This window comes from Dromiciops gliroides, chromosome 3 (assembly GCF_019393635.1).
Source record: "Dromiciops gliroides isolate mDroGli1 chromosome 3, mDroGli1.pri, whole genome shotgun sequence".
In the NCBI taxonomy this organism is placed as follows: domain Eukaryota; kingdom Metazoa; phylum Chordata; class Mammalia; order Microbiotheria; family Microbiotheriidae; genus Dromiciops; species Dromiciops gliroides.
In genome coordinates this window covers 56,564,192-56,588,752 of record NC_057863.1, presented here as the reverse complement: position 1 = coordinate 56,588,752, position 24,561 = coordinate 56,564,192, and the positions used below count along the sequence as shown (strand labels likewise).

General features: G+C 41.6%; 1 protein-coding gene across 2 annotated transcripts in view; it reads left to right on the top strand.

Annotated features, from left to right (window-relative positions):
* The window catches only part of FBXO36 (F-box protein 36), a 98,106-nt gene that overhangs the window by 58,390 nt on the left and 15,155 nt on the right, over window positions 1-24,561 (top strand). For both annotated transcript variants that reach the window (XM_043996498.1, XM_043996499.1), the window contains exons 2-3: window positions 5,141-5,249; window positions 20,300-20,472. In XM_043996498.1, the coding sequence (XP_043852433.1) occupies window positions 5,141-5,249; window positions 20,300-20,472 (282 nt within the window). The remainder of the gene's footprint in view (window positions 1-5,140; window positions 5,250-20,299; window positions 20,473-24,561) is intronic.

Genomic DNA, 24,561 nt, shown 5'->3' with positions numbered 1-24,561 from the left:
ATCATTTAGTTCAGTGGTTTCAAACTGAAAATGCATTTATAAAGGGCACGCCCAGGCAGAGTCTGAAGAGATCTCCTTATACAGAGTATGAATATTCCCTTTGAGAGGACCGAGGACATCTTCTTGCCAGGCAGTAGGGAGTACTGAGTCTTAGGTCACTGTTGATGTGTTGACACTTCACTGGGGAGGCTCAATTCAGTCGTGGTCTTGGATTGGGTAAGGGCTATGTAGACTGGGGACTTGTGGTTTTGGAATTCTCATGATTTACCTTCTTCTGCCTCTTGGGCCATACAGGAGGGCGCTAGAGAGTCAGTGTCCTTTCCCATTGGACCTGAACAGTTGGAATAACTGACCAGAGTGACCACACTAACCTTTGTTCCTTTCTTAAACTGACCCAAGTGCTGCCTTCTCAATCAACCACTCTGTTATAGTAAGTGCTTGGAAGTGTTTGGATTCAAGGGAGTTTTCTGTATGTAAATAGTTGAGACTGTCAGGGAAGTATGATTTTTAGACTGTAATAGCCAATAAAATAGAACAAGAAAGGGCACGTTGGAATTGGAGACAGGCTTGGGCTCACATTCTCTGCCTCCCCTGCTTAACAGCCATGTGACCTTGGACAGATCATTTTCATTTCTCTGGTTCTGAGTTCCTTTCTCTCTAAAATGAGGCTCGTAGGAGTCGGAGACTGAAAGGATCTCTGTGACCCCCCTCCCACCCCCACCCCCTTTTCTTTGCATTTTGCAGATGGGGAAATACAGGCTAGAAGGATCAGGTGTCATTTCTTTTTTTCTTTTTTATTTTTTTGGCGGGGCAATGGGGGTTAAGTGACTTGCCCAGGGTCACACAGCTAGTAAGTGTCAAGTGTCTGAGGCCGGATTTGAACTCAGGTCCTCCTGAATCCAGGGCCGGTGCTCTAACCACTGCGCCACCTAGCCGCCCTCAGGTGTCATTTCTTAAGGTCTCTTAGCTGGGAAGTAGCATATCCTGGATTTGTACAATATACAGGGATCTTCTGACTAGTGTGATCTTTGAGGACATTTCTCCTCTTAGCCCTTAGAAATCTCCTGCAGCCCACAGTATGCAAAATAAGAATGGGACTTAAGAAGACAAAATTAGAAAGGTTAGACTGACCTGACTAAGTGTATAAATAAATATTTGCTGGATACAACTTTATTTCATTTTAAACATTTGCATTTAAAATTTTAAGTTCCAAATTCTATCCCTCCTTCCTCTCCCCCTCCCTGAGGCAGCAAGCAATAAGATACAGGTTATACATGTGTGATTATGTAAAACATTACCATATTAGTCATTTTGTACAAGAAGACTTGAAGAAAAGAAAAAAAAATGAAAGAAAGTGAAAAATAGCATGCCTCGGTCTATGTGCAATCAATATCAGTTCTTTCTCTGGAGGCAGATATTATGCTTCATCATTATTAACCCCTTAGCATTGTCTTGGATCATTGTATTGCTGAGATGAGTTAAGTCATTCACATTTCTTCATCAAACATTATTGCTTTCTCTATGCACAACATTCTCCTAGTTCTGCTCACTTCACTCTGAATCAATTCATGTAAGTCTAGGTTTTTCTGAAATCATCCTGCTTGTCATTTCTTATAGCACTGTAATAGTCTATTATAATCATATCCATTCTCCAATTGATATACATCCCTTTGATTTCCAATTCTTAGCCACCACAAAACGAGCTGCTATAAATATTTTTGTGGATACAATTTTCAAGATACACGAGAATTGATTTTTTAAAATAGGTCAGAGAGAGGAAGATACCAAAAAATGGGGGGGGGGGAATCACGAACAGTATTATCATCCAATGAAAGACCATCAAGCAGACATGATAATTATGCTTCTACTTTCTCATCGCTATAACATTTTTATGAGAATGGCTTATACACATCTAAGAGACACCATGATGAAAATATGAGTGATTTTCTTAGGATAGTAGTGATTGAAAGGCATAGGGAATATTAGACCTCTCCCTTTGCTGCTTATTAATTACAAAAAAAGTACTGACTCAGTGGAACAAAACAGCTATAAAAGCTCTCCATTAAGGCATCCTCCATAATGATATTAGTAATATGCAAGTTCCTTTGACTGATGCAACTGCAAGTTTAATTTTATCGGACAATTTCCTGATTCTTCATATCAAGTGAAATATAAACCAGGGCAAAGTATGTTCAAGAAAAGCATCCTCTGTTGCTGTCGGGTCAAGTACAAATGCAGGAACTCTGGATGCTCCCATTTGTTGACGACATCAAGGCTGTGTGCTTTTCCGTCATTCTCGGCCACTCTCTGATGAAGCTATAGAATGTTACGATGTGCCAGGTGGTAGAACCATATATTGATGATGTCTGTGATTCTCATCATTATTGGCAGACACATGGGTTTTCCCTCACTCTTTTTTTTTTTTTTAGTGAGACAATGGGGGTTAAGTGACTTGCCCAGGGTCACACAGCTAGCAATTGTCAAGTGTCTGAGGCTGGATTTGAACTCAGGTCCTCCTGAATCCAGGGCCAGTGCTTTATCTACTGCACCACCTAGCTGCCCCCTATATACATATATATATTTTAAAAGATGATCTTTTGTTTTAAGGAGAATCTCAGAGTCATTTAAAGACCTCTGCAATCTTCCAAAGTGAGCTTCTGGGTCTCCTCTCGTTCAACTCTGTTTTTTGTTTGTTTGTTTTGTTTTGCAGGGCAGTAAGGGTTAAGTGACTTGCCCAGGGTCACACAGCTATGAAGTATGAAGTATCTGAGATCGGATTTGAACTCAGGTCCTCCTGGATCGGGGCCAGTGCTTTATCTACTGCACCACCTAGCTGTACCCCTTCTTGTTCAATTCTGGGTCCAGTCCAATGTCCATTTGCAATGCCTGTATCATCTGTCCCTATATGTGGATAGATGAGTACTGGAGGCTGTCCATCCAAATCCATATTCTAGTCTTGACAATAGACATTTTTGATTTTTCTGTGGGGTTGATAAGCCAAGTTATTTTGATTGGTTATGGATCTCATTTGGGAGATGCTGTAGTATTCCTGGATTTGATGTCATTAATAGAGTGGCATCCAGAAGCAGGCCCATCTGTGGGACCTCACCATTAGTAGAGAATCCCTCTCTGGCTCGGGCTCTCTGCTGGATCCTCTCCACGACAATGGCAAACACCTTCTGCTTCCTCTAATATTAAAAATCAGATGGTATTGAAGTTACAACTATTATAGCTTTCGTGGTATCTTGTATGATTATGACATATGCCCAACAGATAACTTTCTCCCCGGCTCAAATAGTCAGTTTGTGCCCAGGTCATACTAATTCTTGAGATGGGCCCTCGACCCACTGAGTCATGCTGCCCTCTATCTTTTTGTGTGTGTGTGTGAGGCAGTTGGGGTTAAGTGACTTGCCTAGGGTCACACAGCTAGTGTAAAGTGTCTGAGGCCGGATTTGAACTCAGGTCCTCCTGAATCCAGGGCCAGTGCTCTATCCACGGTGCCACCTAGCTGCCCCTATCTTTTGTTAACTATTAAAAAAAATGCATTTGAGTCAGTAGGGCAAAACCCTAAATGAAACGCCCCACTCAAAAGTTAGTATGACTTCGGCACAAACTGACTTTTCGACCCTGGGTAAGGGTCTCTTAATCTTTCAGTACAATATTTTAAGATTATAAATTGCAGAATGGTTTGCATTAGGAGAGGGAATTTCCTATTATTATTATTATTATTATTATTATAGAGCTGTAAGGTTTATAAAACATTACATACATGGGCTATTTTGTTTTATCTTCATATCAATCCTAGTTGGTGGGTGCTGGTATTTTCCCCATTTTGCAGATGAGAGCAAGTGATTTGCCCAGGATCACACAGCTAGTAAGTATCTGAGGCAGACTGGAATTCAGGTCTCTCTGACTCTGTCCACTTCAGACTTGGCTGCCTTCAATGTGGTATCACTGTCTTTGCAGATATTTTCTATTTTCTTTTTGTTTGTTTTTCCGATTTCATCCATGAATACCCTTGGGATCAATCAATCAATAAGTACCTACTATGTGTCAGGAACTGGGCTAAGTGCTGGGAATACAAAAGGAAGCAAAAGGCAGTCCCTGGCCTTGAAGAGATGACTGTTTAGAAGGATCTCTCACCAAGCTTTCTTTAAATTTTTGTTTCATTCCATTTTATGAGCCTATATTGCTTATAACCTTTTTCCATCTTTTTCCACATTTTTTACAATTTATATTCTAAACTGGTGTTGCCTTTGGCTGTTCTGTCTCTCTGCCTGGCAAGACTGAGACAGTTTCACAGATCTCCTGAAGCAAAAAAAAAAAAAAATGTATAAGCATATGATTGGATATCATATCGAATTTGGTATTATTATCTATGTCTGATATTTGATACATACTTAAGATTATAGAATCATCATTTGGTAAAATTAAGCACTCACTATGTGCCAGGCACTGTGCCAAGCACTGAGGCTACAAAAAGAGGCAAAAGACTGCCCCTGGCCTCAAGGAGCTTAGACCCTAATGGGGGGTGGGGGAGGGAGACAAAAAGCAAGCAAAATGCAGAAGAAGGAAATAATTAAAAGAGGGAAGGCACTAGAATTGAGAGAGTTTGGGTATCATAGAATATTGAAGTTGCATGTGATCTGGGAGATTGTCCAATCCAACCTCATCCTTTTGCAGACATCAGGAGTCACCATGCCATCCACAAATGGGAGCAACCACCCCCTCTTTTACTTGTGCTCTCCAGGATGGGGACAGTCACTTTTCTTGGGCATCCATAGCCCTGGTTTACATAAGCACTTGATATGTCTAATCAGAAGATTGTCCAACAAACTTAACTTAGTGGTTGCATGAATCGAGGAATCTTGTATGATGCTATTCAGTATCTATAACTATCAGTAGACCTGAGAAATTCAATGACTTTTCCAAAGGCAAAACAGTCAGCTGGCACCCAAGCTAGGTGTATATCTTGTCTCCTGCCCCCCCCACCCCCGTTTTTCATTCATCTTACACTACTCAAGTTACCACAAAAATAACGTATTATGACGACACTAGTGCATGCATCTGGAAACCTACACTTCAGTCTGTCAACACTGACAACTACCCTTGGTCAATGTCACCGCCTTTCTCTTCACAGGTCAGCTTTAGATGGTGGAGGATCTCCCTGCGAAATGACCATCGTTTGAACAGGCCTGGAGTAACTAAAGAGTGTTATGAAGACTTCCTAGATGATGTGAATCTTCATGGTAAGGTGGAGGGATGGAACTCGGAGCTTGTTCTTTTTCTTTTTTTTTCTTTTCTTTTCTTTTTTTTTTTCGGCAGGGCAATGCGGGTTAAGTGACTTGCCCAGGGTCACACAGCTAGTAAGTGTCAAATGTCTGAGGCCAGATTTTGAACTCGGGTCCTCTTGAATCCAGGGCCAGTGCTTTATCCATTGCTCTACCTAGCTGCCCCAAGCCTGTTCTTTTTCATTAAAGAATAGTTTGACCAAGGCAGCTCAGTTGCATAGTAAGTGTAGTATATTTTTGATGACTCGCTGGGCCTAATTTGGGGGGACTAATCTATGGATGACTAATCTGGGGACTTTTGACTGTTTGGCTATCTGACTGCTATTAATTCAATGTGGGCCATTTATTAAGAAGCCTCTTAACTAAATAATCAAAGCAGAGTTTATTTATGAGATACTATTCAATATTATGAATACAGGGAAATAAAATGTACAACCTGACTGCTTGCAGTGCTTCTCTTTCCACTGTATCTCTTTGGAACTTCTTGAATACAATAAGGGCCTTAGCCGCTGCTTGCCTTAGGGCACTCAGTCCTTTATTCTAACACTGAGCCCCTTTTACTTTGTAAATCCCCTTGCTTCTAACTTTCCTCTCCTTACTGCTATTGCTGAACCCCTGTGTTTTTCTCTCATCGACCTTCTGTCTGTCTGCTCCGTCAGTCTGCCCTTCGGTCTCTCTTTTCCCTGCTCCTAGTCCTTCTCATCTTCTCCTGCGTCCTTGTGGCCCCGTCTCTAGTCCAATCTTTGCCGTCTCCTCAGCTGCCTCTTGGCCTCTTTTTGTCCGTCTGAACCTCTTCTCAGTCTCTCTCATCCGCCCCCCCCCCCTTCCTCCTGCTCCCCGCCCCCCACTGTCTAAGTCCCAGGTCTATATATACCTTTTCTTCTCTCCACTCAAATCTCGGGGCTTCCTGTGCCCCCACAGACCAAGCTAATCCTCCAGCCAGGGCTGCAGCTGGTGGGGGGGGGGGGCTGCCCAGCCTCACGGGCCTCAGCACAGGCTATCTGAGATCTTTCGGATAGCTCCGCTCAGGTCGGAGGGGGCTGGGGGCTTTTTTCCCCGCCAGCTGTCTGACCTGGTGTCTTGTACAGCTCTCGGGGCTCTTTGGCTCAGCTGAAGCAGAGGGGGTGGGGCACCAGCACCTCCCACACAGAAGAGACCCTGAGGGCCTAAGGCTTTCTAATCTCAGCCTAAAGGTAGGGTCCCCAAATCAAGCTAAATTTCCACAGTAGATACAGCAATGCAGCTAGAATCAGGAAGACCTGAGTTCAAATCCAGCTCAGATACTTAGTAGCTCTATAGCCCTGGGCAAGTCACTTTTTTTTGGTTGTTTGTTTTGTTTTGTTTTGCAGGGCAATGAGGGTTAAGTGACTTGCCCAGGGTCACACAGCTAGTAAGTGCCAAGTGTCTGAGGCCAGATTTGAACTCAGGTCTTCCTGAATCCAGGGCCGATGCTCTATCCACTGTACCACCTAGCTGCCCCCTGGGCAAGTTACTTTTAACCTCTGTCTGACTCAGTTTCCTTACCTGTAAAATGGAGATAATACAGTACCTACATCTCAGAGTAAGGATGAAATGAAAAAAATATTTGTAAAGTACTTTAAAGTGTTATATTGTTGTTGTTGAGTCATTTTAGTCATGTTGGACTCTTTGTTACCCCATTTGGGCTTTTTTTAATTTTTTTTTCAGAGATACTGTAGCGCTTTGCCTTTAGTATAGTATGGTATAGTAGATAGAGCACTGACCCTGGAATTGGGAGGACCTGAGTTAAAATCTTACCTCAGACACTTACTAGTTGTGTGACCCTGGGCAAGTCACCTAACCCCAAATGTTTAAAAAACAAAAAACAAAAAAACATGTGGGACCATCTCTAATCTCTTGCCATTGGACTCAGATGACTCTGGAGGAGAGAATGAGGTTGGTGACCTTGCACAGCCCTCCCTCACTTAAATCCAATTCACTGCAAGTCACGATATCACCCCAGTGTTTGTTTTTTGTTTGTTTGGTGGGGCAATGAGGGTTAAATGACTTGCCCAGCGTCACACAGCTAGTAAGCGTCAAGTGTCTGAGGCCAGATTTGAAATAAGGTCCCCCTAAATCCAGGGCTGGTGCTTTATCCACTGTGCCACCTAGCTGTCCCCAGACATCACCCCAATGTTACGGTCCTCTTTAAGAATGAAGGACTAACAACAACAACAACAGATGAGGAAACTGAGGCAAACAGGGTCATACAGCTAGTAACCATCTGAGGCCAGATTTGAACTCAGGTCTTCCTGACTCCAGGCCTAGCACTCTATCCACTGCACCACCTAGCTGCCCTTAGTGCTACATACAGGTCAGTTATTATTAAGAAGAGTCAAATATATTGTATTTTAAAACAATATTTTAGTGGAGCTGTTCTTTTTCTTGGTTTGGATAGGGCCCCCACTGGTTCACATCATGACTCATTCACGCCTTCTCATCCTGTGCTATTCTCGTCCATGCATTCCTCCCAGTCCTCCACAGAGGGTCCATCCAACGCACTGGAAGCTTTTCTCTCTCACCATTTAACATTTCACGAGTTTCAGCGCAGTGATGAAGCTACCTGGTCTGTGGTCAAAGCCGGGAAGGCTTATTCAAGCACCGGCTCTGAAACCGTCAGACTCTGTGACCCAAGAAAGTCCCAGCACCTCTCAGTGCTCTGGGCAACCTTCCAAGAAGGGGAGCAGACCTGCCTAGGGAGAGGGCCTTGCCCCCTGCCAGCCGCCTCCGCCAGGGACCTAACTCCCCGCCAAGTCCGTGCCTCTCCCTCTCGGGACACAACTGGCCCGCCTTTGCTGATGACACATTTCCATCACAAATAATGACTCCTAGGCTGTTGATCACAAGGTGATAATTTGCAGCAGATTTATGCCTGCCGTACTTCCCTCTTTTGCCTTTTGGTCTCCCTAGACTTTTGATTCCTTGGCTTTACTTGTGTTTTGTGATGTATAGCCCCAGAACATCACTAGGAAAACACCTGTATAAGAAGATGCCTTTTCATGTTCAAGGGAGCTACTGGAGATGATTGAGAAAAATGGAGTGATTTCCCAAATACAATCTAGCCTGATCTTCTTTTCCTCCTCAGTGTTAGGCCCACCTAAAGGTAATACCTTTCTGGGATATACATACTAATGGATTAACTTGAATGGTGTGCTCATCCAAATACATGTGATATTCTGAGCCATAGGCATTCATTATCCATCCATCTGATTTCTATCCCTTAGATCAACAGGCCAGGTTCCTTTGAGTAGTTGTAGAGTTTACTTTTTTATGTTTTAATTACTTTTTTTTTTTTGGTGAGGCAATTGGGGTTAAGTGACTTGCCCAAGGTCACACAGCTAGTAAATGTTAGGTGTCTGAGGTCGGATTTGAACTCAGGTCCTCCTGACTCCAGGGCCGGTGCTCTATCCACTGCGCCACCTAGCTGCCCCATGTTGTAGAGTTTACTGAGAAGACCCTGCCTTATTATCAGAGATGAGGTAAAGCAGCATGATGTCATCTCAGACTTGGGCATTTGGAGGTTCCCATGACATAGAGGGAATCGCTCTTTCCTCTGTACTTGAGGAAGGTCACCCTTCATGACATCGGCATATAGTGCTATGCTTGGTATAGATCGTCAGAGGAGTGTTGACAAAAGTAATTTCTGTGGTTATGTACACCCAGGAAATATGCACGATTGGAGTCATGGAATTTAGGTTTAAAGGGACCCTAGTGACTCTCTGGTTCGACTAACCGATACGCAAATGGTATCCCCACTATAACACACTGGACAAGGGGTCATTCTACAGGTGGGTTCCAACAAGGGGAAATCCACCAGTTCCTGCACTTTTGGGCAGCCCTAATTGTTGGGAAGCTTCTCCTGCAGCTTCCCCGGCCTTCTCCTGCTTTATCCCCCAGGGACAAACAGAACACATGCAATCCCTCTTACGTATGAGCACCCCACAAGTACTGAAGACAGCTAAATATTCCTAGTTCTCTCAGTTTACCTTTCTAGGACATGGAGTCAGAGGCCTTCCACATCCGGGTTGTCCTCTCTGTACACCATAGGGCTTGTCAATGCCCTTCGGCTGTGGGTCCCAGAATGAGACACTTTTAATACTCCAGATGAAGTCTGGTGAGGGCAGAGGACAGTGAGAGTGCTGCCTCCCTGGAATTCCTGGAAGTTATGCCTTTCCTATAGCCCAAGACTATCAATAGAACTCTTTTGGCTGCTACAGCACACTATTGACCCATTTTGAGCTTGTAGTCCATGATATTGCCTAGATCTTTTTCAGAACAATTGCCACCTCACTGTGTCTTCCCCTTCTCATGCTTGTGGTGCTGATTTTTTGGTACCCAAGTACAAGACTTTACATTTATCCCTATTGAATTTCATCTTATTATGCTCCAATCTGTCAAGAGCCTTTCAGATCCTGATTGTTATGTGATGTGTTATCTTCTCAGTCTTTATCCGAGTTATTGATAAAAACCGCACAAGGCCAGGCGCCAATCCTTAGGACCCTCCACTATAGACCTCCTGCAACATCGCCATTAACTCTTCTCTGAGTCCGGCTGCTGTTGAATCTATTGCTTTCCATCTTCTCCTTTAATCAAAAGCTTCGATAAAGTCTAGATAAACTATCTCCTCATTCAGTAGTTTAGTAATCCTGACCAAAAAAAAAAAAGGAAATGAGGTTACTCTGACACCACTTGCTCTTGATTCAGCTATGTTGACTCTTTGTAATCACTGCTTTTCTATCCAGATGTTTGCCATCCGAGTGCTTAATGATCTGTTTGGTAATTCTTCAAGAGTCCAAGTCATGTTTGCTGGCCTAGAGTTTACAGACTGTCCTCTTTGCTTTAAAAAAACAAAACAGGAGCAGTTAGGTGGCACAGTGGTTAGAGCACCAGCCCTGGAGTCAGGAGGTCCTGAGTTCAAATCTGGCCTCAGACACTTGACACTTACTCGCTGTGTGACCCTGGGCAAGTCACTTAACCCCAATTGCCTCACCAAAACCAAAACCAAACAAACAGACAAAAGAACAAAAAAACAAATTAGGGGGTAGCTACTTGCCAAAGTGGATAGAGCAGTCGTCCTGGAGTCAGGAAGACCTGAGTTCAAATGCAGCTTTAGACACTTGGCACTTACTAGCTCTGTGACCCTGGACAAGTCACATAAACACAAAACTCTGCCAAAAAGAAAAAAAAAATCAGGGCATTTGCCCTTTCTCATCTTATGGTCCCTCTTCTGATTTCCATGATTTTTTAGATATCACTGAGTGGCTCAGCCATATGTCTAGGAGGCTCGATTTTGGAGGAAAGCTTTCTCAAACATCCTGTGTACATGATGACATATTCAAAAAATAATAGAATATTAGCTGTTTTAGGGAAACAGAAAACAACATATACCTAATTTTTTTAGGGCAACATAGCTAAATTTTTAATAGCCCATGTCTACATAATTATAAGAAGATCAAGGTTATGCCACTTAAATGTAGTTTTGGCTGTAATGCTTTATTAAAAACGAGTTTCTCAGTTTTAAAAACAGCTTGAAACTGTTATTAGAAAGCATAACCAAAAACCTCACTGAATCTTTGATTCCTCAGTCTGGAAGTATTCAATACTCTTATTACTCATGTTTGTGAATCTTACCATTTCCCTAAATAGAAGCTTCCTACATGTTGAACTTGCTGATGATTTTATCAATCATTAGAGCTTCCTAATAATAACTGACACATGGTGCTTTCAAGTTTTCAAAGTACTTTACATGTATCACCTTATTTGAACCTCACAACAATTCTGCAAAGTCTTATCATTCCCATTTTGCAGATGAGGAAACTGAGAGAGGTTAAGAAAAGTGAGTAGCTCAAGGTCACTCAGCAAGTGTCAGAGGCAAAATGTGATTAACTCTAAGACTAAGTCTGTCCCTCTGTACCATTTTGCTACTCATTTTAGTCTCTCCCATAAATCCTTATGTTTTGCAATGGTCTTTTTAGCTTTCTTTTCCTTTAAAGTATATATCTTATATTTTAAATCTTTAATATATATATATATATATCCTATATAAATAAGGATATCTTCTATTTATATATAAAATATACCATATAATAATATATGTTTAGAATGTATTCCTAATCAAATAGTCTTTGGAGAACAATATGCACCATGATCACAATAAATGTAAAATAAAGTCAGCCTTGAGAGATAACAAAATTCTGGTCAAATCTAATATTTAGGGTTAGTGCCACAGTATGGAGGTAATGGACACCCCACCCCCCCATACCTTTTTCCTGTTAACAGTCAATAAGGTAATTTTTCAAGGACTGCCATATTGGGGTATGTTTGAGCATTTGCTGAGAAGTATCTGTTGTGTTAAAATAAAATATATCAGTAAATTAAAAAAAAAAAACCAGGTTAAAGGTGGGAGTTGGGCGTTAATTTTAGAGGTGGAAGGAATACAAGGGATCATTTTAATCCATTTAACCCTTTCATTTGACTTTTCGTGAAGCTGAGTCCTGGCAGCATCAACCACAGTGGTCATCAGGATTACATTCCATTCATATCTAATTTTTATAAAATTGTTCTCATAAAATTGGGCCTACTTGTATGGATATCTGCAAGTGACAACATTTGACTTAAACCTTCTATCATTTAATATTATGAACTAGAACTGTCGGGGGGTCAGTAGGGATGGAAGTTTTTAATGCGAAAACATTTGAATACATAAATTATGACATCATCGAAGTTCCTACCATTGTGTATAACTTGTTTATTTAAACTTCTTGATCTCTACCTTAAGAAATGGATACAATTCTGCAAAGATAGCTACAAATCAAGTTTCTGTAGATTCAAGCATCTGGAATCCCTAGCTCAAAGCTAATTTGCATAAGACTATTCTCATTGGTGGAAACTGATTACTCAGTGCTCCATGCCCATGGGAGGGGTGGAGTTGGTAAGAGTTTCAGGGTGTATAGATACTGTTTTTCTGGCTTCTGGCCTTGAACTCAGGGTTACCTATAATTAGGTTTCTCTTTCATTGAATACAATATTTAGTAGAGTGTTATGCACATATAAGATAAGGAAATATTTATGGATTCGATTCATTTTCCTATTAATTTCCATAGAATTTGAGGTACATTATTCCGCCTCTAAAATTTGCTAGGTGGTTGGTCGTTCCTAAGACTGGTTGGTTGTTCTAATACAATATTAGGTACAATTTCGACCCAGTCTTCCTCATCCCCTCCAACTGCCAAGTGGCCTAACCTGGTTCTTTTCCAAGAAGTTCCTTCCAATTTGTGATGGGAAAAAGAACAGAAGATTTCCTAATAAGGACAGTGAAGGCTGCCTAGTGTCACCATTGCTGTTTTACACAGTTGTAGACATGCTAGCCAAAGCAGCAAGACAAGAAAAACAAATCAAGGGGACAAACACAGGTAAAGAATTATCAAATAGCTATTTGCAGGTCATGGTTTTGTAGTTTTGTAAAAAGCCACATCCAACACAGCAAAGAAATCTGGTCAAAGTAATAAACAGCTTTAGAAAATTTACTAAATAAATTTAATGTAATCATTGGGATTCCCTCCGTGTGAGAAATAGAACTTCAATCATTTCTGGAACTCAGCATTAGTGATGTGTCAAAGGTTCATTTATTGTCATTCTCCAAGAACAGGCCACTCCCTAGCAGAACAGACAACAAAATGGAGGTTCACAGGCCTTATTCTCTCTCTCTCTCTCTGTCTTTTTGCAGGGCAATGAGGGTTAAGTGACTTGCCCAGGGTCACACAGCTAGTAAGTGTCAAAAGTGTCTAAGGTTAGATTTGAACTCAGGTCCTCCTGAATCCAGGGCCAGTGCTTTATCCACTGTGCCACCTAGCTGCCCCTGGCCTTATTATCTCTTAATGCAACTGGCCCCTCCCTTTCTTCCCCAATTACTCAAGGATTATAATCCATGGCCAAAAACTAGCACCCAAAACTAGCCAATCGGAACACAGTATTCCTTAGCCAATGGGGGAGGTGACACAGGGACAACCCTTCAACTCCTCCCCCACATAGACACAGCTCAGGAACAGATCTAATTGTGACCAGCCTAGAATTTTCCTGAATCATGAGATTTTGTTTGCTGGAGGGGGGCAGAGGAGAGGCAGACCTTTTCCAGACTGAGAGGATCCCAACCCCCATTTCCTTTCAGTCCAAGTCATCAATTTTTCCTTATGTTTCTCACAAAACCATAACAAATTGATAGAAAAGGAAATATCATTTATAAAAACAATAAAATAGATAAAATGTTTGGTCAGAAACCTACCAAGACAGAAGACCTTTACAAATAGAATTGTAAAATAGTTTTACAGAAATAAAGGAAGAATTAAATAATTGGAAAGATTCAGTACACATGGCTAAATTGAATCAGTATTTAACTATATTGATGGCAACTAATATCCCTTTTAGCAATCCTAAGCACCCCAACTAACCTATAGATATAATTCAGTGCAATCAATGCCAATAAGTATACTCCATAGAACTACATTTTAAAAATAACATTTTTACAATGTGGAAGAACAAATTGAAAAAAAATTCCAGGGCAATAGAACTTGTACCAACTGATCTTAGATTACATTATGAAGCAGTTACTATCAAAACAATCTGGTACTTTATGTAAAAATTTAAAAATGGATGGACAGATTAGAAAACCAAGAACTAGAATCAAGTGCTTCCAATTGACTAAAGTTTGATAAATCCAAGATCACAAACTATTGGGAAAGGAATTAATTTTTTAATAAGTCTGTCAGGAAGAAAATAGCAGCATACTAAATACAATTAAATCTGTGTCAACACCAAATACCACAATAAATTCCAAGTGGATAAATTCTAAATATTTTTTAAATTTAAATCTTAAGATAATGAAATGTTATATTTATCATGATTATGAAAAAGGTAAAAAAAAACTTAGCCATTCAACAAACAGAAAATCAAGTGCCTTTTCACAAGAAAAAGACAGTACATCTAGAGTAAAACATGAAAAGAAAAGCCAAATAGGTAAAGAAAAGTTTTGCCATAAACATTTCTTTTTTTAAAAATTGTTTTATTGTTGCCATTTGTTCCCACATAACAGTCACTTACCACCATCACCTGAACCGCAACTGAACCCTCTCTAGTGACAAAGAAAAACATTCAAGCCAAACATAGTGACTACATTTGGCAGCACAAAGCACATATCACACCCCTGGTCTCCTACCTCTCTTGGGTGTGATTGTCAGGCTTCTAGGATTGAAATTGTTCATTTCAGTTGAACAGAGCTCAAGTGCCTTCTTTTAATATTGTCATTTCCATTATTTTAGTCACATGGTAACTATACCTATGCAGCTAGGTGGCCCAATGGATAGATCTGGGTCTGGAGTCAGGAAGAACTGAGTTCAAATCTTGCCTCAGACACTAACTGTGTGAGCCTGGGTAAATCACTTAACCTCTGTTTGCCTTATTTTCTCATCTGTAAAATGGGGCTAATAGTAGCACTAGGGTTGTTGTGAGGATCAAATGAGATAATTGTTTTAAAGTGCTTAGCACAGTACCCTGCACTTAGTAAGCTCTACATAAATGTCAGCTATTATTATCATACTGCTTTGGGGAATGCCTTTTGTTTTTATGTAATAGCCTTTACAAAGATCCTGGGAAGTTGAGTTCTTCCCAGCTTGGGAAGAGGGAAAGCCAATACAAAATCAGGACTGGAAGCCTTTACTTCTCCCGGTCTATTGGATTCACTTCCAAATACATGCCTTCTGAGTACCTGGCAACCCCTCCCTCCTAACAATGGTTAAAAAATAAATTCATCAAAGCCAAACTAAAAAATCAATTGTGTGACAACATATGCAACATTCTACACCTACAGTTCCCCAACTCTTCCACCCTTTTCTGGGCTGGGTGACCCTGGGTAAGTCACTTCTCACTGTCAGAGGCAACTCTCTAAGACACTAAGTCAATTGATCAATCAATCAGTCAGTCAATAAACATTTATTAAGCACCTGCTATGTGCTGGGCGTTGTGCTAAGCAATACAATTTCAGAGAAGGTCCTCATGTACATCATAGAGGAAGTTTTCCAACAGGAACCTCCTACATCAATTAAATCATATCTAGTCAAAAATGGTAATAGTAATAATGATGATAATAAGAATAACAATAATGGTAACAAAGTTTAGAAATATAACCCCTAAAATGTTCAAAAGGGGATTTGGAAACAAACAATGGTGTTTTATTACTTTGTTAAAATCAATATAAACAATTTAAATTTATAGCTTAATTAATGTATGTTTTGTTTTTTTGTGGGGCAATGGGGGTTAAGTGACTTGCCCAGGGTCACACAGCTAGTAAGTGTCAAGTGTCTGAGGACGGATTTGAACTCAGGCACTCCTGAATCCAGGGCCAGTGCTTTATCTGCTGCGCCACCTTGCTGTCCCATTAATGTATGGTTTTGGGGTTTTTGGGGGTTTTGGGGTTTTTTTTGTGAGGCAATTGGGGTTGTGACTTTCCCAGGGTCACCCAACTAGTAAGTATTCACCTAGCTGCCTCTAATGTATGGTTTTAAACAAACTATATGGTTTTATATACAACATTTTAAAAAATTCTTCTTTGTAAATGAGTATTTGTTTGTTCGTGGTTTTTAAGTTTACAATTTAAAATATGTTCCCTTCTCATATCCTAATGCCGAGAAAAATGCTCATTAAATACTAGTAGAATCCCTGTGTCATGTCCCAGTCAACCATCCTATACCAGCCTCTGATGCTTAATCTGTGTGTGACCAAGAACAAGTCAACTAACCTCTTTATCACCATTTCTGGTACATTAGGGGGAGCTCTTAGACAGGGGGACAGATACTAAATTGCATGTGAATTTTTCCAGTTTAGTAGATGATAGATTTTCAGCTAAGAGGGAAGTTAGAACTCATCTAGTCCAAACTCCTCATCTTACAGATAGGGAAACTGAGGCACATGAAATTTGAGTAACTTCTACTGACAGAGAATAGTGGAAAGAGTGCTCAGACTGGAGTCAGGAGAAGCTTGCCTCTGATACTCCCTAGTCCTGTCACCAGGAGTAAATTAGTTGACCTCCCTTGTGTCTCAGTTTCCTTTTCTGTAAAATAATAATAGTTATGCTACTTCCCTCTCAAGTAGCTATAAGGATCAAGATTGCTATAAAGATCAACTGAGATAATGTATGCCAAGCACTTTACCAACCTCAAAGTGATATATGGATATCAGCGATTATTTTTATTGTTGCTATTGCTGTTGTCCTGATTTGGTTCTGACCCTGGCCTTGACCCTCCACAGGAAAGAAATGAGGACACAAAATTAAAATCGTACTTAAGAATGCATTATGCCTTCTGAGGCATTTAAAATCTATGTCTTGGAGGAAATGCGATAAATTTCTAATGAAGTAGCAAAACTGAAAATAAGTTGCAAAATTTCAGATACCAAAACAAACATGACATTTCTTAACGGAAACCAAATATTCTTGGATCTAGACCCAAGCCACATAGTCAAGGTACTTTCTGGGGAAAGGTCGGCCTGTCTTTCTGTATTACGTGGTCTCAAGTTACAGTAAAAGAATAATTTGCATAATATATTTTTTCTGCATATTATCTTTCCTTAGATTTAAATCATCAATATGAAATTAGTAGAGAATAAAATAAGAGCATATAACTCCCACGCTCTAAAAAGACATATATATGTATGTATGTGTATATATATATATATATATATATATATATATATTCTTTTTTTGTCATACTTCTGCACCCTCTCTCAGATGAACCTGACTTAATAGTCTTTTTGAACAGAAAAACATTCTATGGGGCAGCTAAGTGATACAGTAGAGAGAGTGCTAGGCCTGAAATCAGGAAGACTCATCTTTTTGAATTCAAATCCATGTCTCAGACACTTACTAGCTGTGTGACCTTGGGCAAGTCACTTAGCCCTTTTTGCCTCAGTTTCCTCATCAGTAAAGTGAGCTGGAGAAGGAAATGGCAAATCGCTCCAGTATCTTTGCCAACAGAACCCCAAATGGGGTCCCGAAGAATCAGACATGACTGAAATAACTGAACAACAACAACAAAGAAAAGAAAAGAAAAAAAATTCACTGACTTTGGACAAGTGATCTCTTTAGTCTCTTCCAGTCATAAAATTCTGTGATTCTCTGGCTCACTGCATCTGTAAAGCATTATCCTAAATTGAACTGTCAAAAAGTTAAGATAAAGCTATGGGGAGCCAGTGATAGTTTATATGAGTAGAAGTGTGACCTGATCATGGCAATGCATTTAGGGAAGTATCAAAGAATTGAGCCAGAATTTGCTTAATCAAACCATTTCTTTATTTCTTGCAACTAAGAGAGGATACATTCCAAAGAAAGACACAATCTTAGTGCCGTGAAGAACCGCTTCACTGAATTAGTCAGGCTGAAATATTTTCATAATGTTTGGAGAAGACAGAAATCAATTAAGGATGGTGTCAAGTTAGGAGATGAATGAGGGCATTCAAATTTGGGAGATTAATGAAGGTGTACAATATAAAGTCAGGTTTGGCAGCCAGACAGAGTGGGGTGGGGTGGAGTAGTCTGAGGAGAAGGTAAAATATTAACAGATAACTGATTACAGCAAGTTAAGCAAACATCATCCCCATTGTTCTCCTGAAGCTTTCCCATGGAAAATCACTTTCGCATAGTCCTGTGGGGTAGCAGTATTTGTGTTACTAGAGGAAGGCCTTGGGAATGAGCCAAGCAGTGCCTTCCCTGGGAGTGTTGGTAGAGAAGCAAGCCACAGAGCCTAGTGCACCTGCCTGCCTTTGATCTGGGCTTGGGGAAGTCGAGGGAGCCCTCAGACCTGTTGGGAAGACTCGGGAGATCTCGGCCTCAAGACACGGGTCTGGGGGCAGAGGATGGAGCAGCAGTCTGGGGAACCTTGGCTTTGGGGCGCTCGGGTCCGGCTGGCTCCTGGTGGATGTTTCAGTGAACGTGTGAGAGGAGAGCTAGGGGTACTGAACAGAACACTGCAGAACACTGCTGGGATGCCTTAATATCACCTGCTGCAGTGAGGTTTTTGCTGAGCACTGGAGAAAACAAAAACCTGGTGATGGAGTCCATGGGCCTGGGTTCAATTCCTCCTTCTGCCACTTATTATCTGCCTGACCTGAGCCTCAATTTCCTTATCTGTTAAATAAGAGTATTGGGCTAGAAAACACCACCCCTAGGTCTATGAACCTGTGTTTATAGATACAGAAGAGAACAAATTAAAAACTGGGTCTGGCTGCATAAAAATAATATGAACCACAGAAATTTAGAACTGTTTATGAGTTATGGGTGGTTACCATTTGTAGAATAACAATTCTTCTGTGAAAGCCCTGCTATCTTGCCTTATCATTGCATAGAGGCAGGAGTGTGCTATGAAATGTTTAACAACTGGCTTGGGGGAGTGGGGGTGTTTGTAGGATACATTTTCTTTCTTTCATTCTTTCTTTCTTTCTTTCTTTCTTTCTTTCTTTCTTTCTTTCTTTCTTTCTTTCTTTCTTTCTTTCTTTCTTTCTTTCTTTCTTCCTTCCTTCCTTCCTTCCTTCCTTCCTTCCTTCCTTCCTTCCTTCCTTCCTTCCTTCCTTCCTTCCTTTCTTCCTTTCTTTCTTTCTTTCTTTAGTGAGGCAATTGGGGTTAAGTGACTTGCCCAGGGTCATACAGCTAGTAAGTGTTAAGTGTCTGAGGCCAGATTTGAACTCAGGTCCTCCTGAATCCAGGGCTGATTTCTGAGGTGTAAATGTTCAGTGAAAATTCAGCAGTCCACTCACTTAATCGGGTCGAAACAGGCCCCAGCATAGAGGTAGCCTGGGGTACTCACTCAGTCGTCAGCAGGCATTAATTAAGCTCCTCCTAAGTGTCAGACACTGTGTTTAAGCCTGGGAGTCAAAGATGGGCAAAGACAGCCCTCGCTCCGAGGGAGCTCACAGTCTAATGGAGACAATGTGCAGAAAAGCCAAACAGAACAGAGGAAGAGATGATGAACAGAGGGAAGGCATGGGCATTGAGGAGGGCTGGACCAGGGGAGGAGGGCAGGTCCCAGCAGGCTCCAATTAGCTCGAGAGGCTTCAGGTTTGGGCTCAGAGGTCGTCTGTCTTTTTTTTTTTTTTTTGGTCGGGGCAATGGGGGTTAAGTGACTTTCCCAGGGTCACACAGCTAGTAAGTGTCAAGTGTCTGAGGCCAGATTTGAACTCAGGTCCTCCTGAATCCAGGGCTGGTGCTTTATCCATTGCACCACCTAGCTGCCCCGGTCATCTGTCTTTTAAGAACTAACAGCAAGGTTTGGAGAGAATCAAACCCAGAGGGTTGGCTCCCAAGCTGTGAACATTGAGCTTCCCAAGGCCTCGGGCTAAGTAAGGCCTGTCTGGGCTCTGGTCTGCTTTAGTGTGAGAGGATGCCCTCCCATCAAATCACAGATCCTCAGAGTATATAAGTACAAAACCCTCCTGTCCCATACTCATTAATCTTGGAAGTTTTATCTGATTACAGGTACTAAACTATATGTCATATAATGTGTTTATCAAGGGAAGGGAATAAGCATTTATTAAGTGCCTACTGGGTGCCAAGCGTTTTGCTAAATGCTTTCCAAAGATGTCATTTGTTCCTCACAACAACCAAAACTGAGGCAGACAGAGGTTAAGTGACTTGCCCAGGGTCACACAGCTAGGAATTGTATGGGACTGAATTTGTACTCAGATCTTCCTGACTCCTGGCCTGGTGCTTGCACTATGGTGGCCATTTAGCAGGGAAAGGGTTCAGCTGGAAGGGAACCTTTGTCTTGTGGCTGGAGAGATGATTTTCCCTAGCTCTCAGCCTCTGTCACCCAGGCAACTGAGTGAAGGATGAGGCCCAGAGAAATATCCTGGAGCTCATGCCCTACCTGAGTTAGGAGCGAGGCAGCAGCAGCCAGTCTTTCTGTGTAACGGTCAGCCCCTAATAATCATGCCTCTTGCTTGAATTACAGTTCAAATCGCCTTAGTCTTTGGTTCCAAAATCCTGCAGTATGTCATCAATCTGTGTAAAGGTAAATACGATTTCCTCGAGCGGCTCTCCGACCCTCTGCTCCTGCGGATCATTTCTTACCTGGATCTTGAAGACATTGCTAGGCTGTCTCAAACATCTCACAGATTTCAAAAGGTAATAATAGCATCGCTGGTGGTACCACCGGTTGGGGTTCTGTCAGGGGGACATCAGCCCATGTTGAGAAAGAGGCTTCTATGAAAAGTTGTCTTTAGGGATCTAGAATTGAGATCACAGTGTTAGTTTGTATATTTTAATCTGTGATGCAAAACCAAGACCATTGCCAGATCTCCACTGATTTATGGTCAGAGTATCCCTAAATCTTCACCCTATGAATAAACCAAATAAACATTGTATCTTTCTCACATTCACAAAAGTACTTAGTGTTAGGGTTGGGTATTAGAAGTCCCTGATGCTTCCGCAAAGGAACAGCCTTATCATTGATTGGCCCTGGATTCTCTAGGGTCCAAAAGCTGGTGTCCATTATTCATCTTTACAGGCAGGGAAGCTACCTCCCTTCCATCCTATTTAGGCAAAATGATACTAATTAACTCATGTTTTCCCAAGGCCATCTGCTACCATGTGTCATTCAGTCATTTTTAGTCATATCTGACTCTCTGTGACCCCATTTGGGGTTTTGTTGGCAAAGATATTGGAGCGGTTTGCCTTTTCATTCTCATTTTACAGATGAGGAAACTGAGGCAAACAGGGTTAAGTGACTTGCCGAGGGTCACATAGCTAGTAAAGGCCTGGGGCTGGATTTGAACTCGGGTCTTCCTGACTCTAGACCCAAGGGCTCTATCCACTGCACTACCTAGCTGCCCAACTCTTTCATTTGAGCTTCAGGGACCTTTCTTCATCCCCATCAGAACTGTTCCGTGCCTCCAGGTTGAGGAACCCTTCACCCTTTTGAAAGCATAGTACTGAGGTTACGTAGGCATGTGCTTTCTTCCAAAGTGGAGACCACTGGATATGCAGAGAAAACCAAGTCTTTTCTTTCCCAAAGTGATCCAGAGCTGGGGCCTTTTTGAGCTGAAAGCTGGTGTGTGTCTATTCAAAAATGCCCCATTGATTTTTGTCCATTAAACATTTTATGAGTTCAACCATTTGCCATTTTAAATGTATATTTTTAAAATTATTACTTTGCCTTAAAATGAAGAGACCCTAAGATAAATAGAACTCTAGCATTAGAGCCTCAGGCCCATCCACGTTTAATCTAGATCACGGGGTCTGTATGGACGTCATTCCAGGCTGCTGAAAGAATAGGGGTTAAACAGAACGGAACAGGGGCAGCTAGGTGGCGCAGTGGATAAAGCACCGGCCCTGGATTCAGGAGTACCCTAAGTTCAAATCTGGCTTCAGACACTTGACACTAGCTATGTGACTCTGGGCAAGTCACTTAACCCCCATTGCCCTGCAAAAAAAAAAAAAAGAAAAAGAAAAAAGAAAAGAAAGGAAAAACAGAACGGAACAGAAAAGACTCAGACTTTGCTCCACTGTCAGGAACGTCTGAAGGGTCCTGGACAACAGGAGCAGGTCTGTAAGGGCACAAGTTAGTCTGATTTTTTTTTTTTAAAGAAGAGAGTGGAACTTGTAAACCAGACACCAGTGAATTTGCCTTCAATGGTGGGCAGAATCTTAGAACATATTATTAAGGTGATGACTGGTGAGCCACAGATAGCCAGCACGGTCTCATCAGAAACAGAGCTTACCAGACTAAGCCCATTTCCTCTCCTGACAGGGCTACTAGATTGGTGGAGCAGGGGAATACCGTGGATGTAGGTTACCTAGATTTTAGCAGAATCCTATTATGCCAGCTTTGTGGTCAGTCAGATGGAGAGAAGGGATGAGCTAGGGTGTAGTGCATCTCACAGATTTCAAAAGCTTTATTTTATATCTCTATAGAATCCTTATTTTCCATTTCTGTGTCTATATCTGTCTTATATCCTGCCTGAATTTATATCGAGATAGAATCCCAGGAGACTTCTTTGAGTGGCCATACGCAAAGACTAATAAACCATTCATTACTGATTTTGATGTCAACATGGAAGCAGCTCTGTCTGTAGTGAAGGGCCTCACAGATTCTCTCTCCTTGTACTGCTTAACAGTTTTATCAGTGATTTAGATGAAGGCATGGACAATACACTTATAAAATTTGCAGATGACAAAATGTTAGGAGGAATAGTTAGCAGCTGAGTGCTAAAACCCAAAAAGGATCTCAGCTTATTGGGCCAAATCTAATAAAATGAAATTTTTTGAGAATAAAAAAATGTCAAGTTTTACATTTGAGTTAGAAAACCAGCTTTACAAGTACAAGGAGGCAGTTGGCTGGGTAGTGCAACGGTTAGAGCATTAGGCCTGGAGGCAGGAAAACCTGAGTTCAAATGCAGCCTCAGACACTAGCTGTGTGATCTTAGGGGAGCCATTTAACCTTTGCCTCAGTTTCCTCAGTGGAAAAATGGGGATAAATGATAGAACTTACCTTGTGAGGATCAAATGAGATAATATTTGTAAATCATATAGCCCAGTCTGGCACATGGTAGGTAGTTAATAAGTGCTTGTTCTCTTCCCCCTTATATTGAGTTTGCAGTCTGCTAAAACCCTTGGATCTTTTTGGCCATGTATCTCCATCCTGTAGTTGGGGAGTTTAATTTCTCTTATTCCTCTTAAACTTCACTGGCCTAGTTTGAGTCCACTATGATGGCCCAGTGGCATCTTTGGAGCCTGATTCTGCCATCCGATGCATTGGTCATCCTTTCCAGCTTTGGGTCATCTGCCAATTTGGCAATTGCGCCCTCAGTGCCCTTTGGACAAGTCACTGATAAAAATGTTCGAGCTTACAGATGTAGCCACCAGTTCCGGAATCACATGGAGAAGAGAACAGGACGTTATGTCTGACCTGTAACTATATGTACCAGTTTCTTTCTCAAAACGAAAAGTACCATAACACCGAATTATTAAAATTGTTATTATAATCAGAGCTGTGCCGTTGGCACAGCGTGCATGGGGACAGTGTCCGTTGGAAAGTACCAACCTCAGAAAGAACCTGTGCACTCTTTTTAAGGGCACAATCACTATTATTTTGTTCTTCAAGGAAAGAAAGCAGATATCCATTTCCAGGGACATTTGCACAAAAGAGAAAACCGGCATCCTCCCAATCAGGGATTCTCTGAAATAAAGCGCTAGGTCTTCTGATTCCTATCCTTGAGCTTAGCTTTCGTAAAAAAAAAAAAGTCGAGATTTGGGTTCCATATTTCTTGGAATTCTTGCTTGTTAAGATGCCTATTTTATTTGTATTCCTTTTCCCCTAAAGGAATATTTGTTAGGAGACAAACAAAAGCATTTGGTACCTCCATTTTATTTTGTGTCATTATTGAAAGTGCACTAGGGGGGGCAGCTGGATGGCACAGTGGATAAAGCACAGGCCCTGAATGCAGGAGAACCTGAGTTCAAATCCGGCCTCAGACCCTTGACGCTTTCTAGCTGTGTGACCCTGGGCAAGTCACTTAGCCCTCATTGCCCCACTAAAAAATAAAAAAAATAAAAAAAAAAAGAAAGTGCACTAGGGCCCAGGGCTGAGACAAAGCTAGGCCAGATAAATGAACAAGAGCTGGCCACTCACACTTTAGATGGGGGGAAAGATCCTGTAGAATACAGCCATTTGTTTTTCCAATTCAAATGTTCAGCTGTTCCATAACTTCTCGTCTTACCTGGGGCAGTGAGAGGCTAAGTAGGCTGCCCAGGGCCCAGCCACAGGCTCATAGAATTGTGACCATCTCATCAGGCCACACCTAAAAGCAATCTCAACTATTAGGCCAAATCTAATAACATGAAATTTTGTGAGGATAAATGTAAAGTTTTACATTTGAGTTAGAAAGCCAACTTTACAAATGCAATGATGATGTGCCTAACAAATGGGTGTCCAGCCACTTGATGAAGGGGCTCCCACTGTTTGCACGCTGGGACAGCTCTCCTCATTAGTGTAACCCACAAGTGCCCCTATGGAGCACAAAGTCGACTGCCCAAGCTCCCTTGTACTCTCACCCCTTCTTTCTGGAATAGGCTGTGGCTGCCTTCTCGGATGAGCTGGGTGGGACCAGCCCTTTAGCTACCTTGGAGTGTGTGTGGGGCGGTTGTACCCAAGGACCCTTGTTACAAACAGTGGGTTGGCTTGTTATTCTAACGGCAAAAGAAGTCTCAATTTCG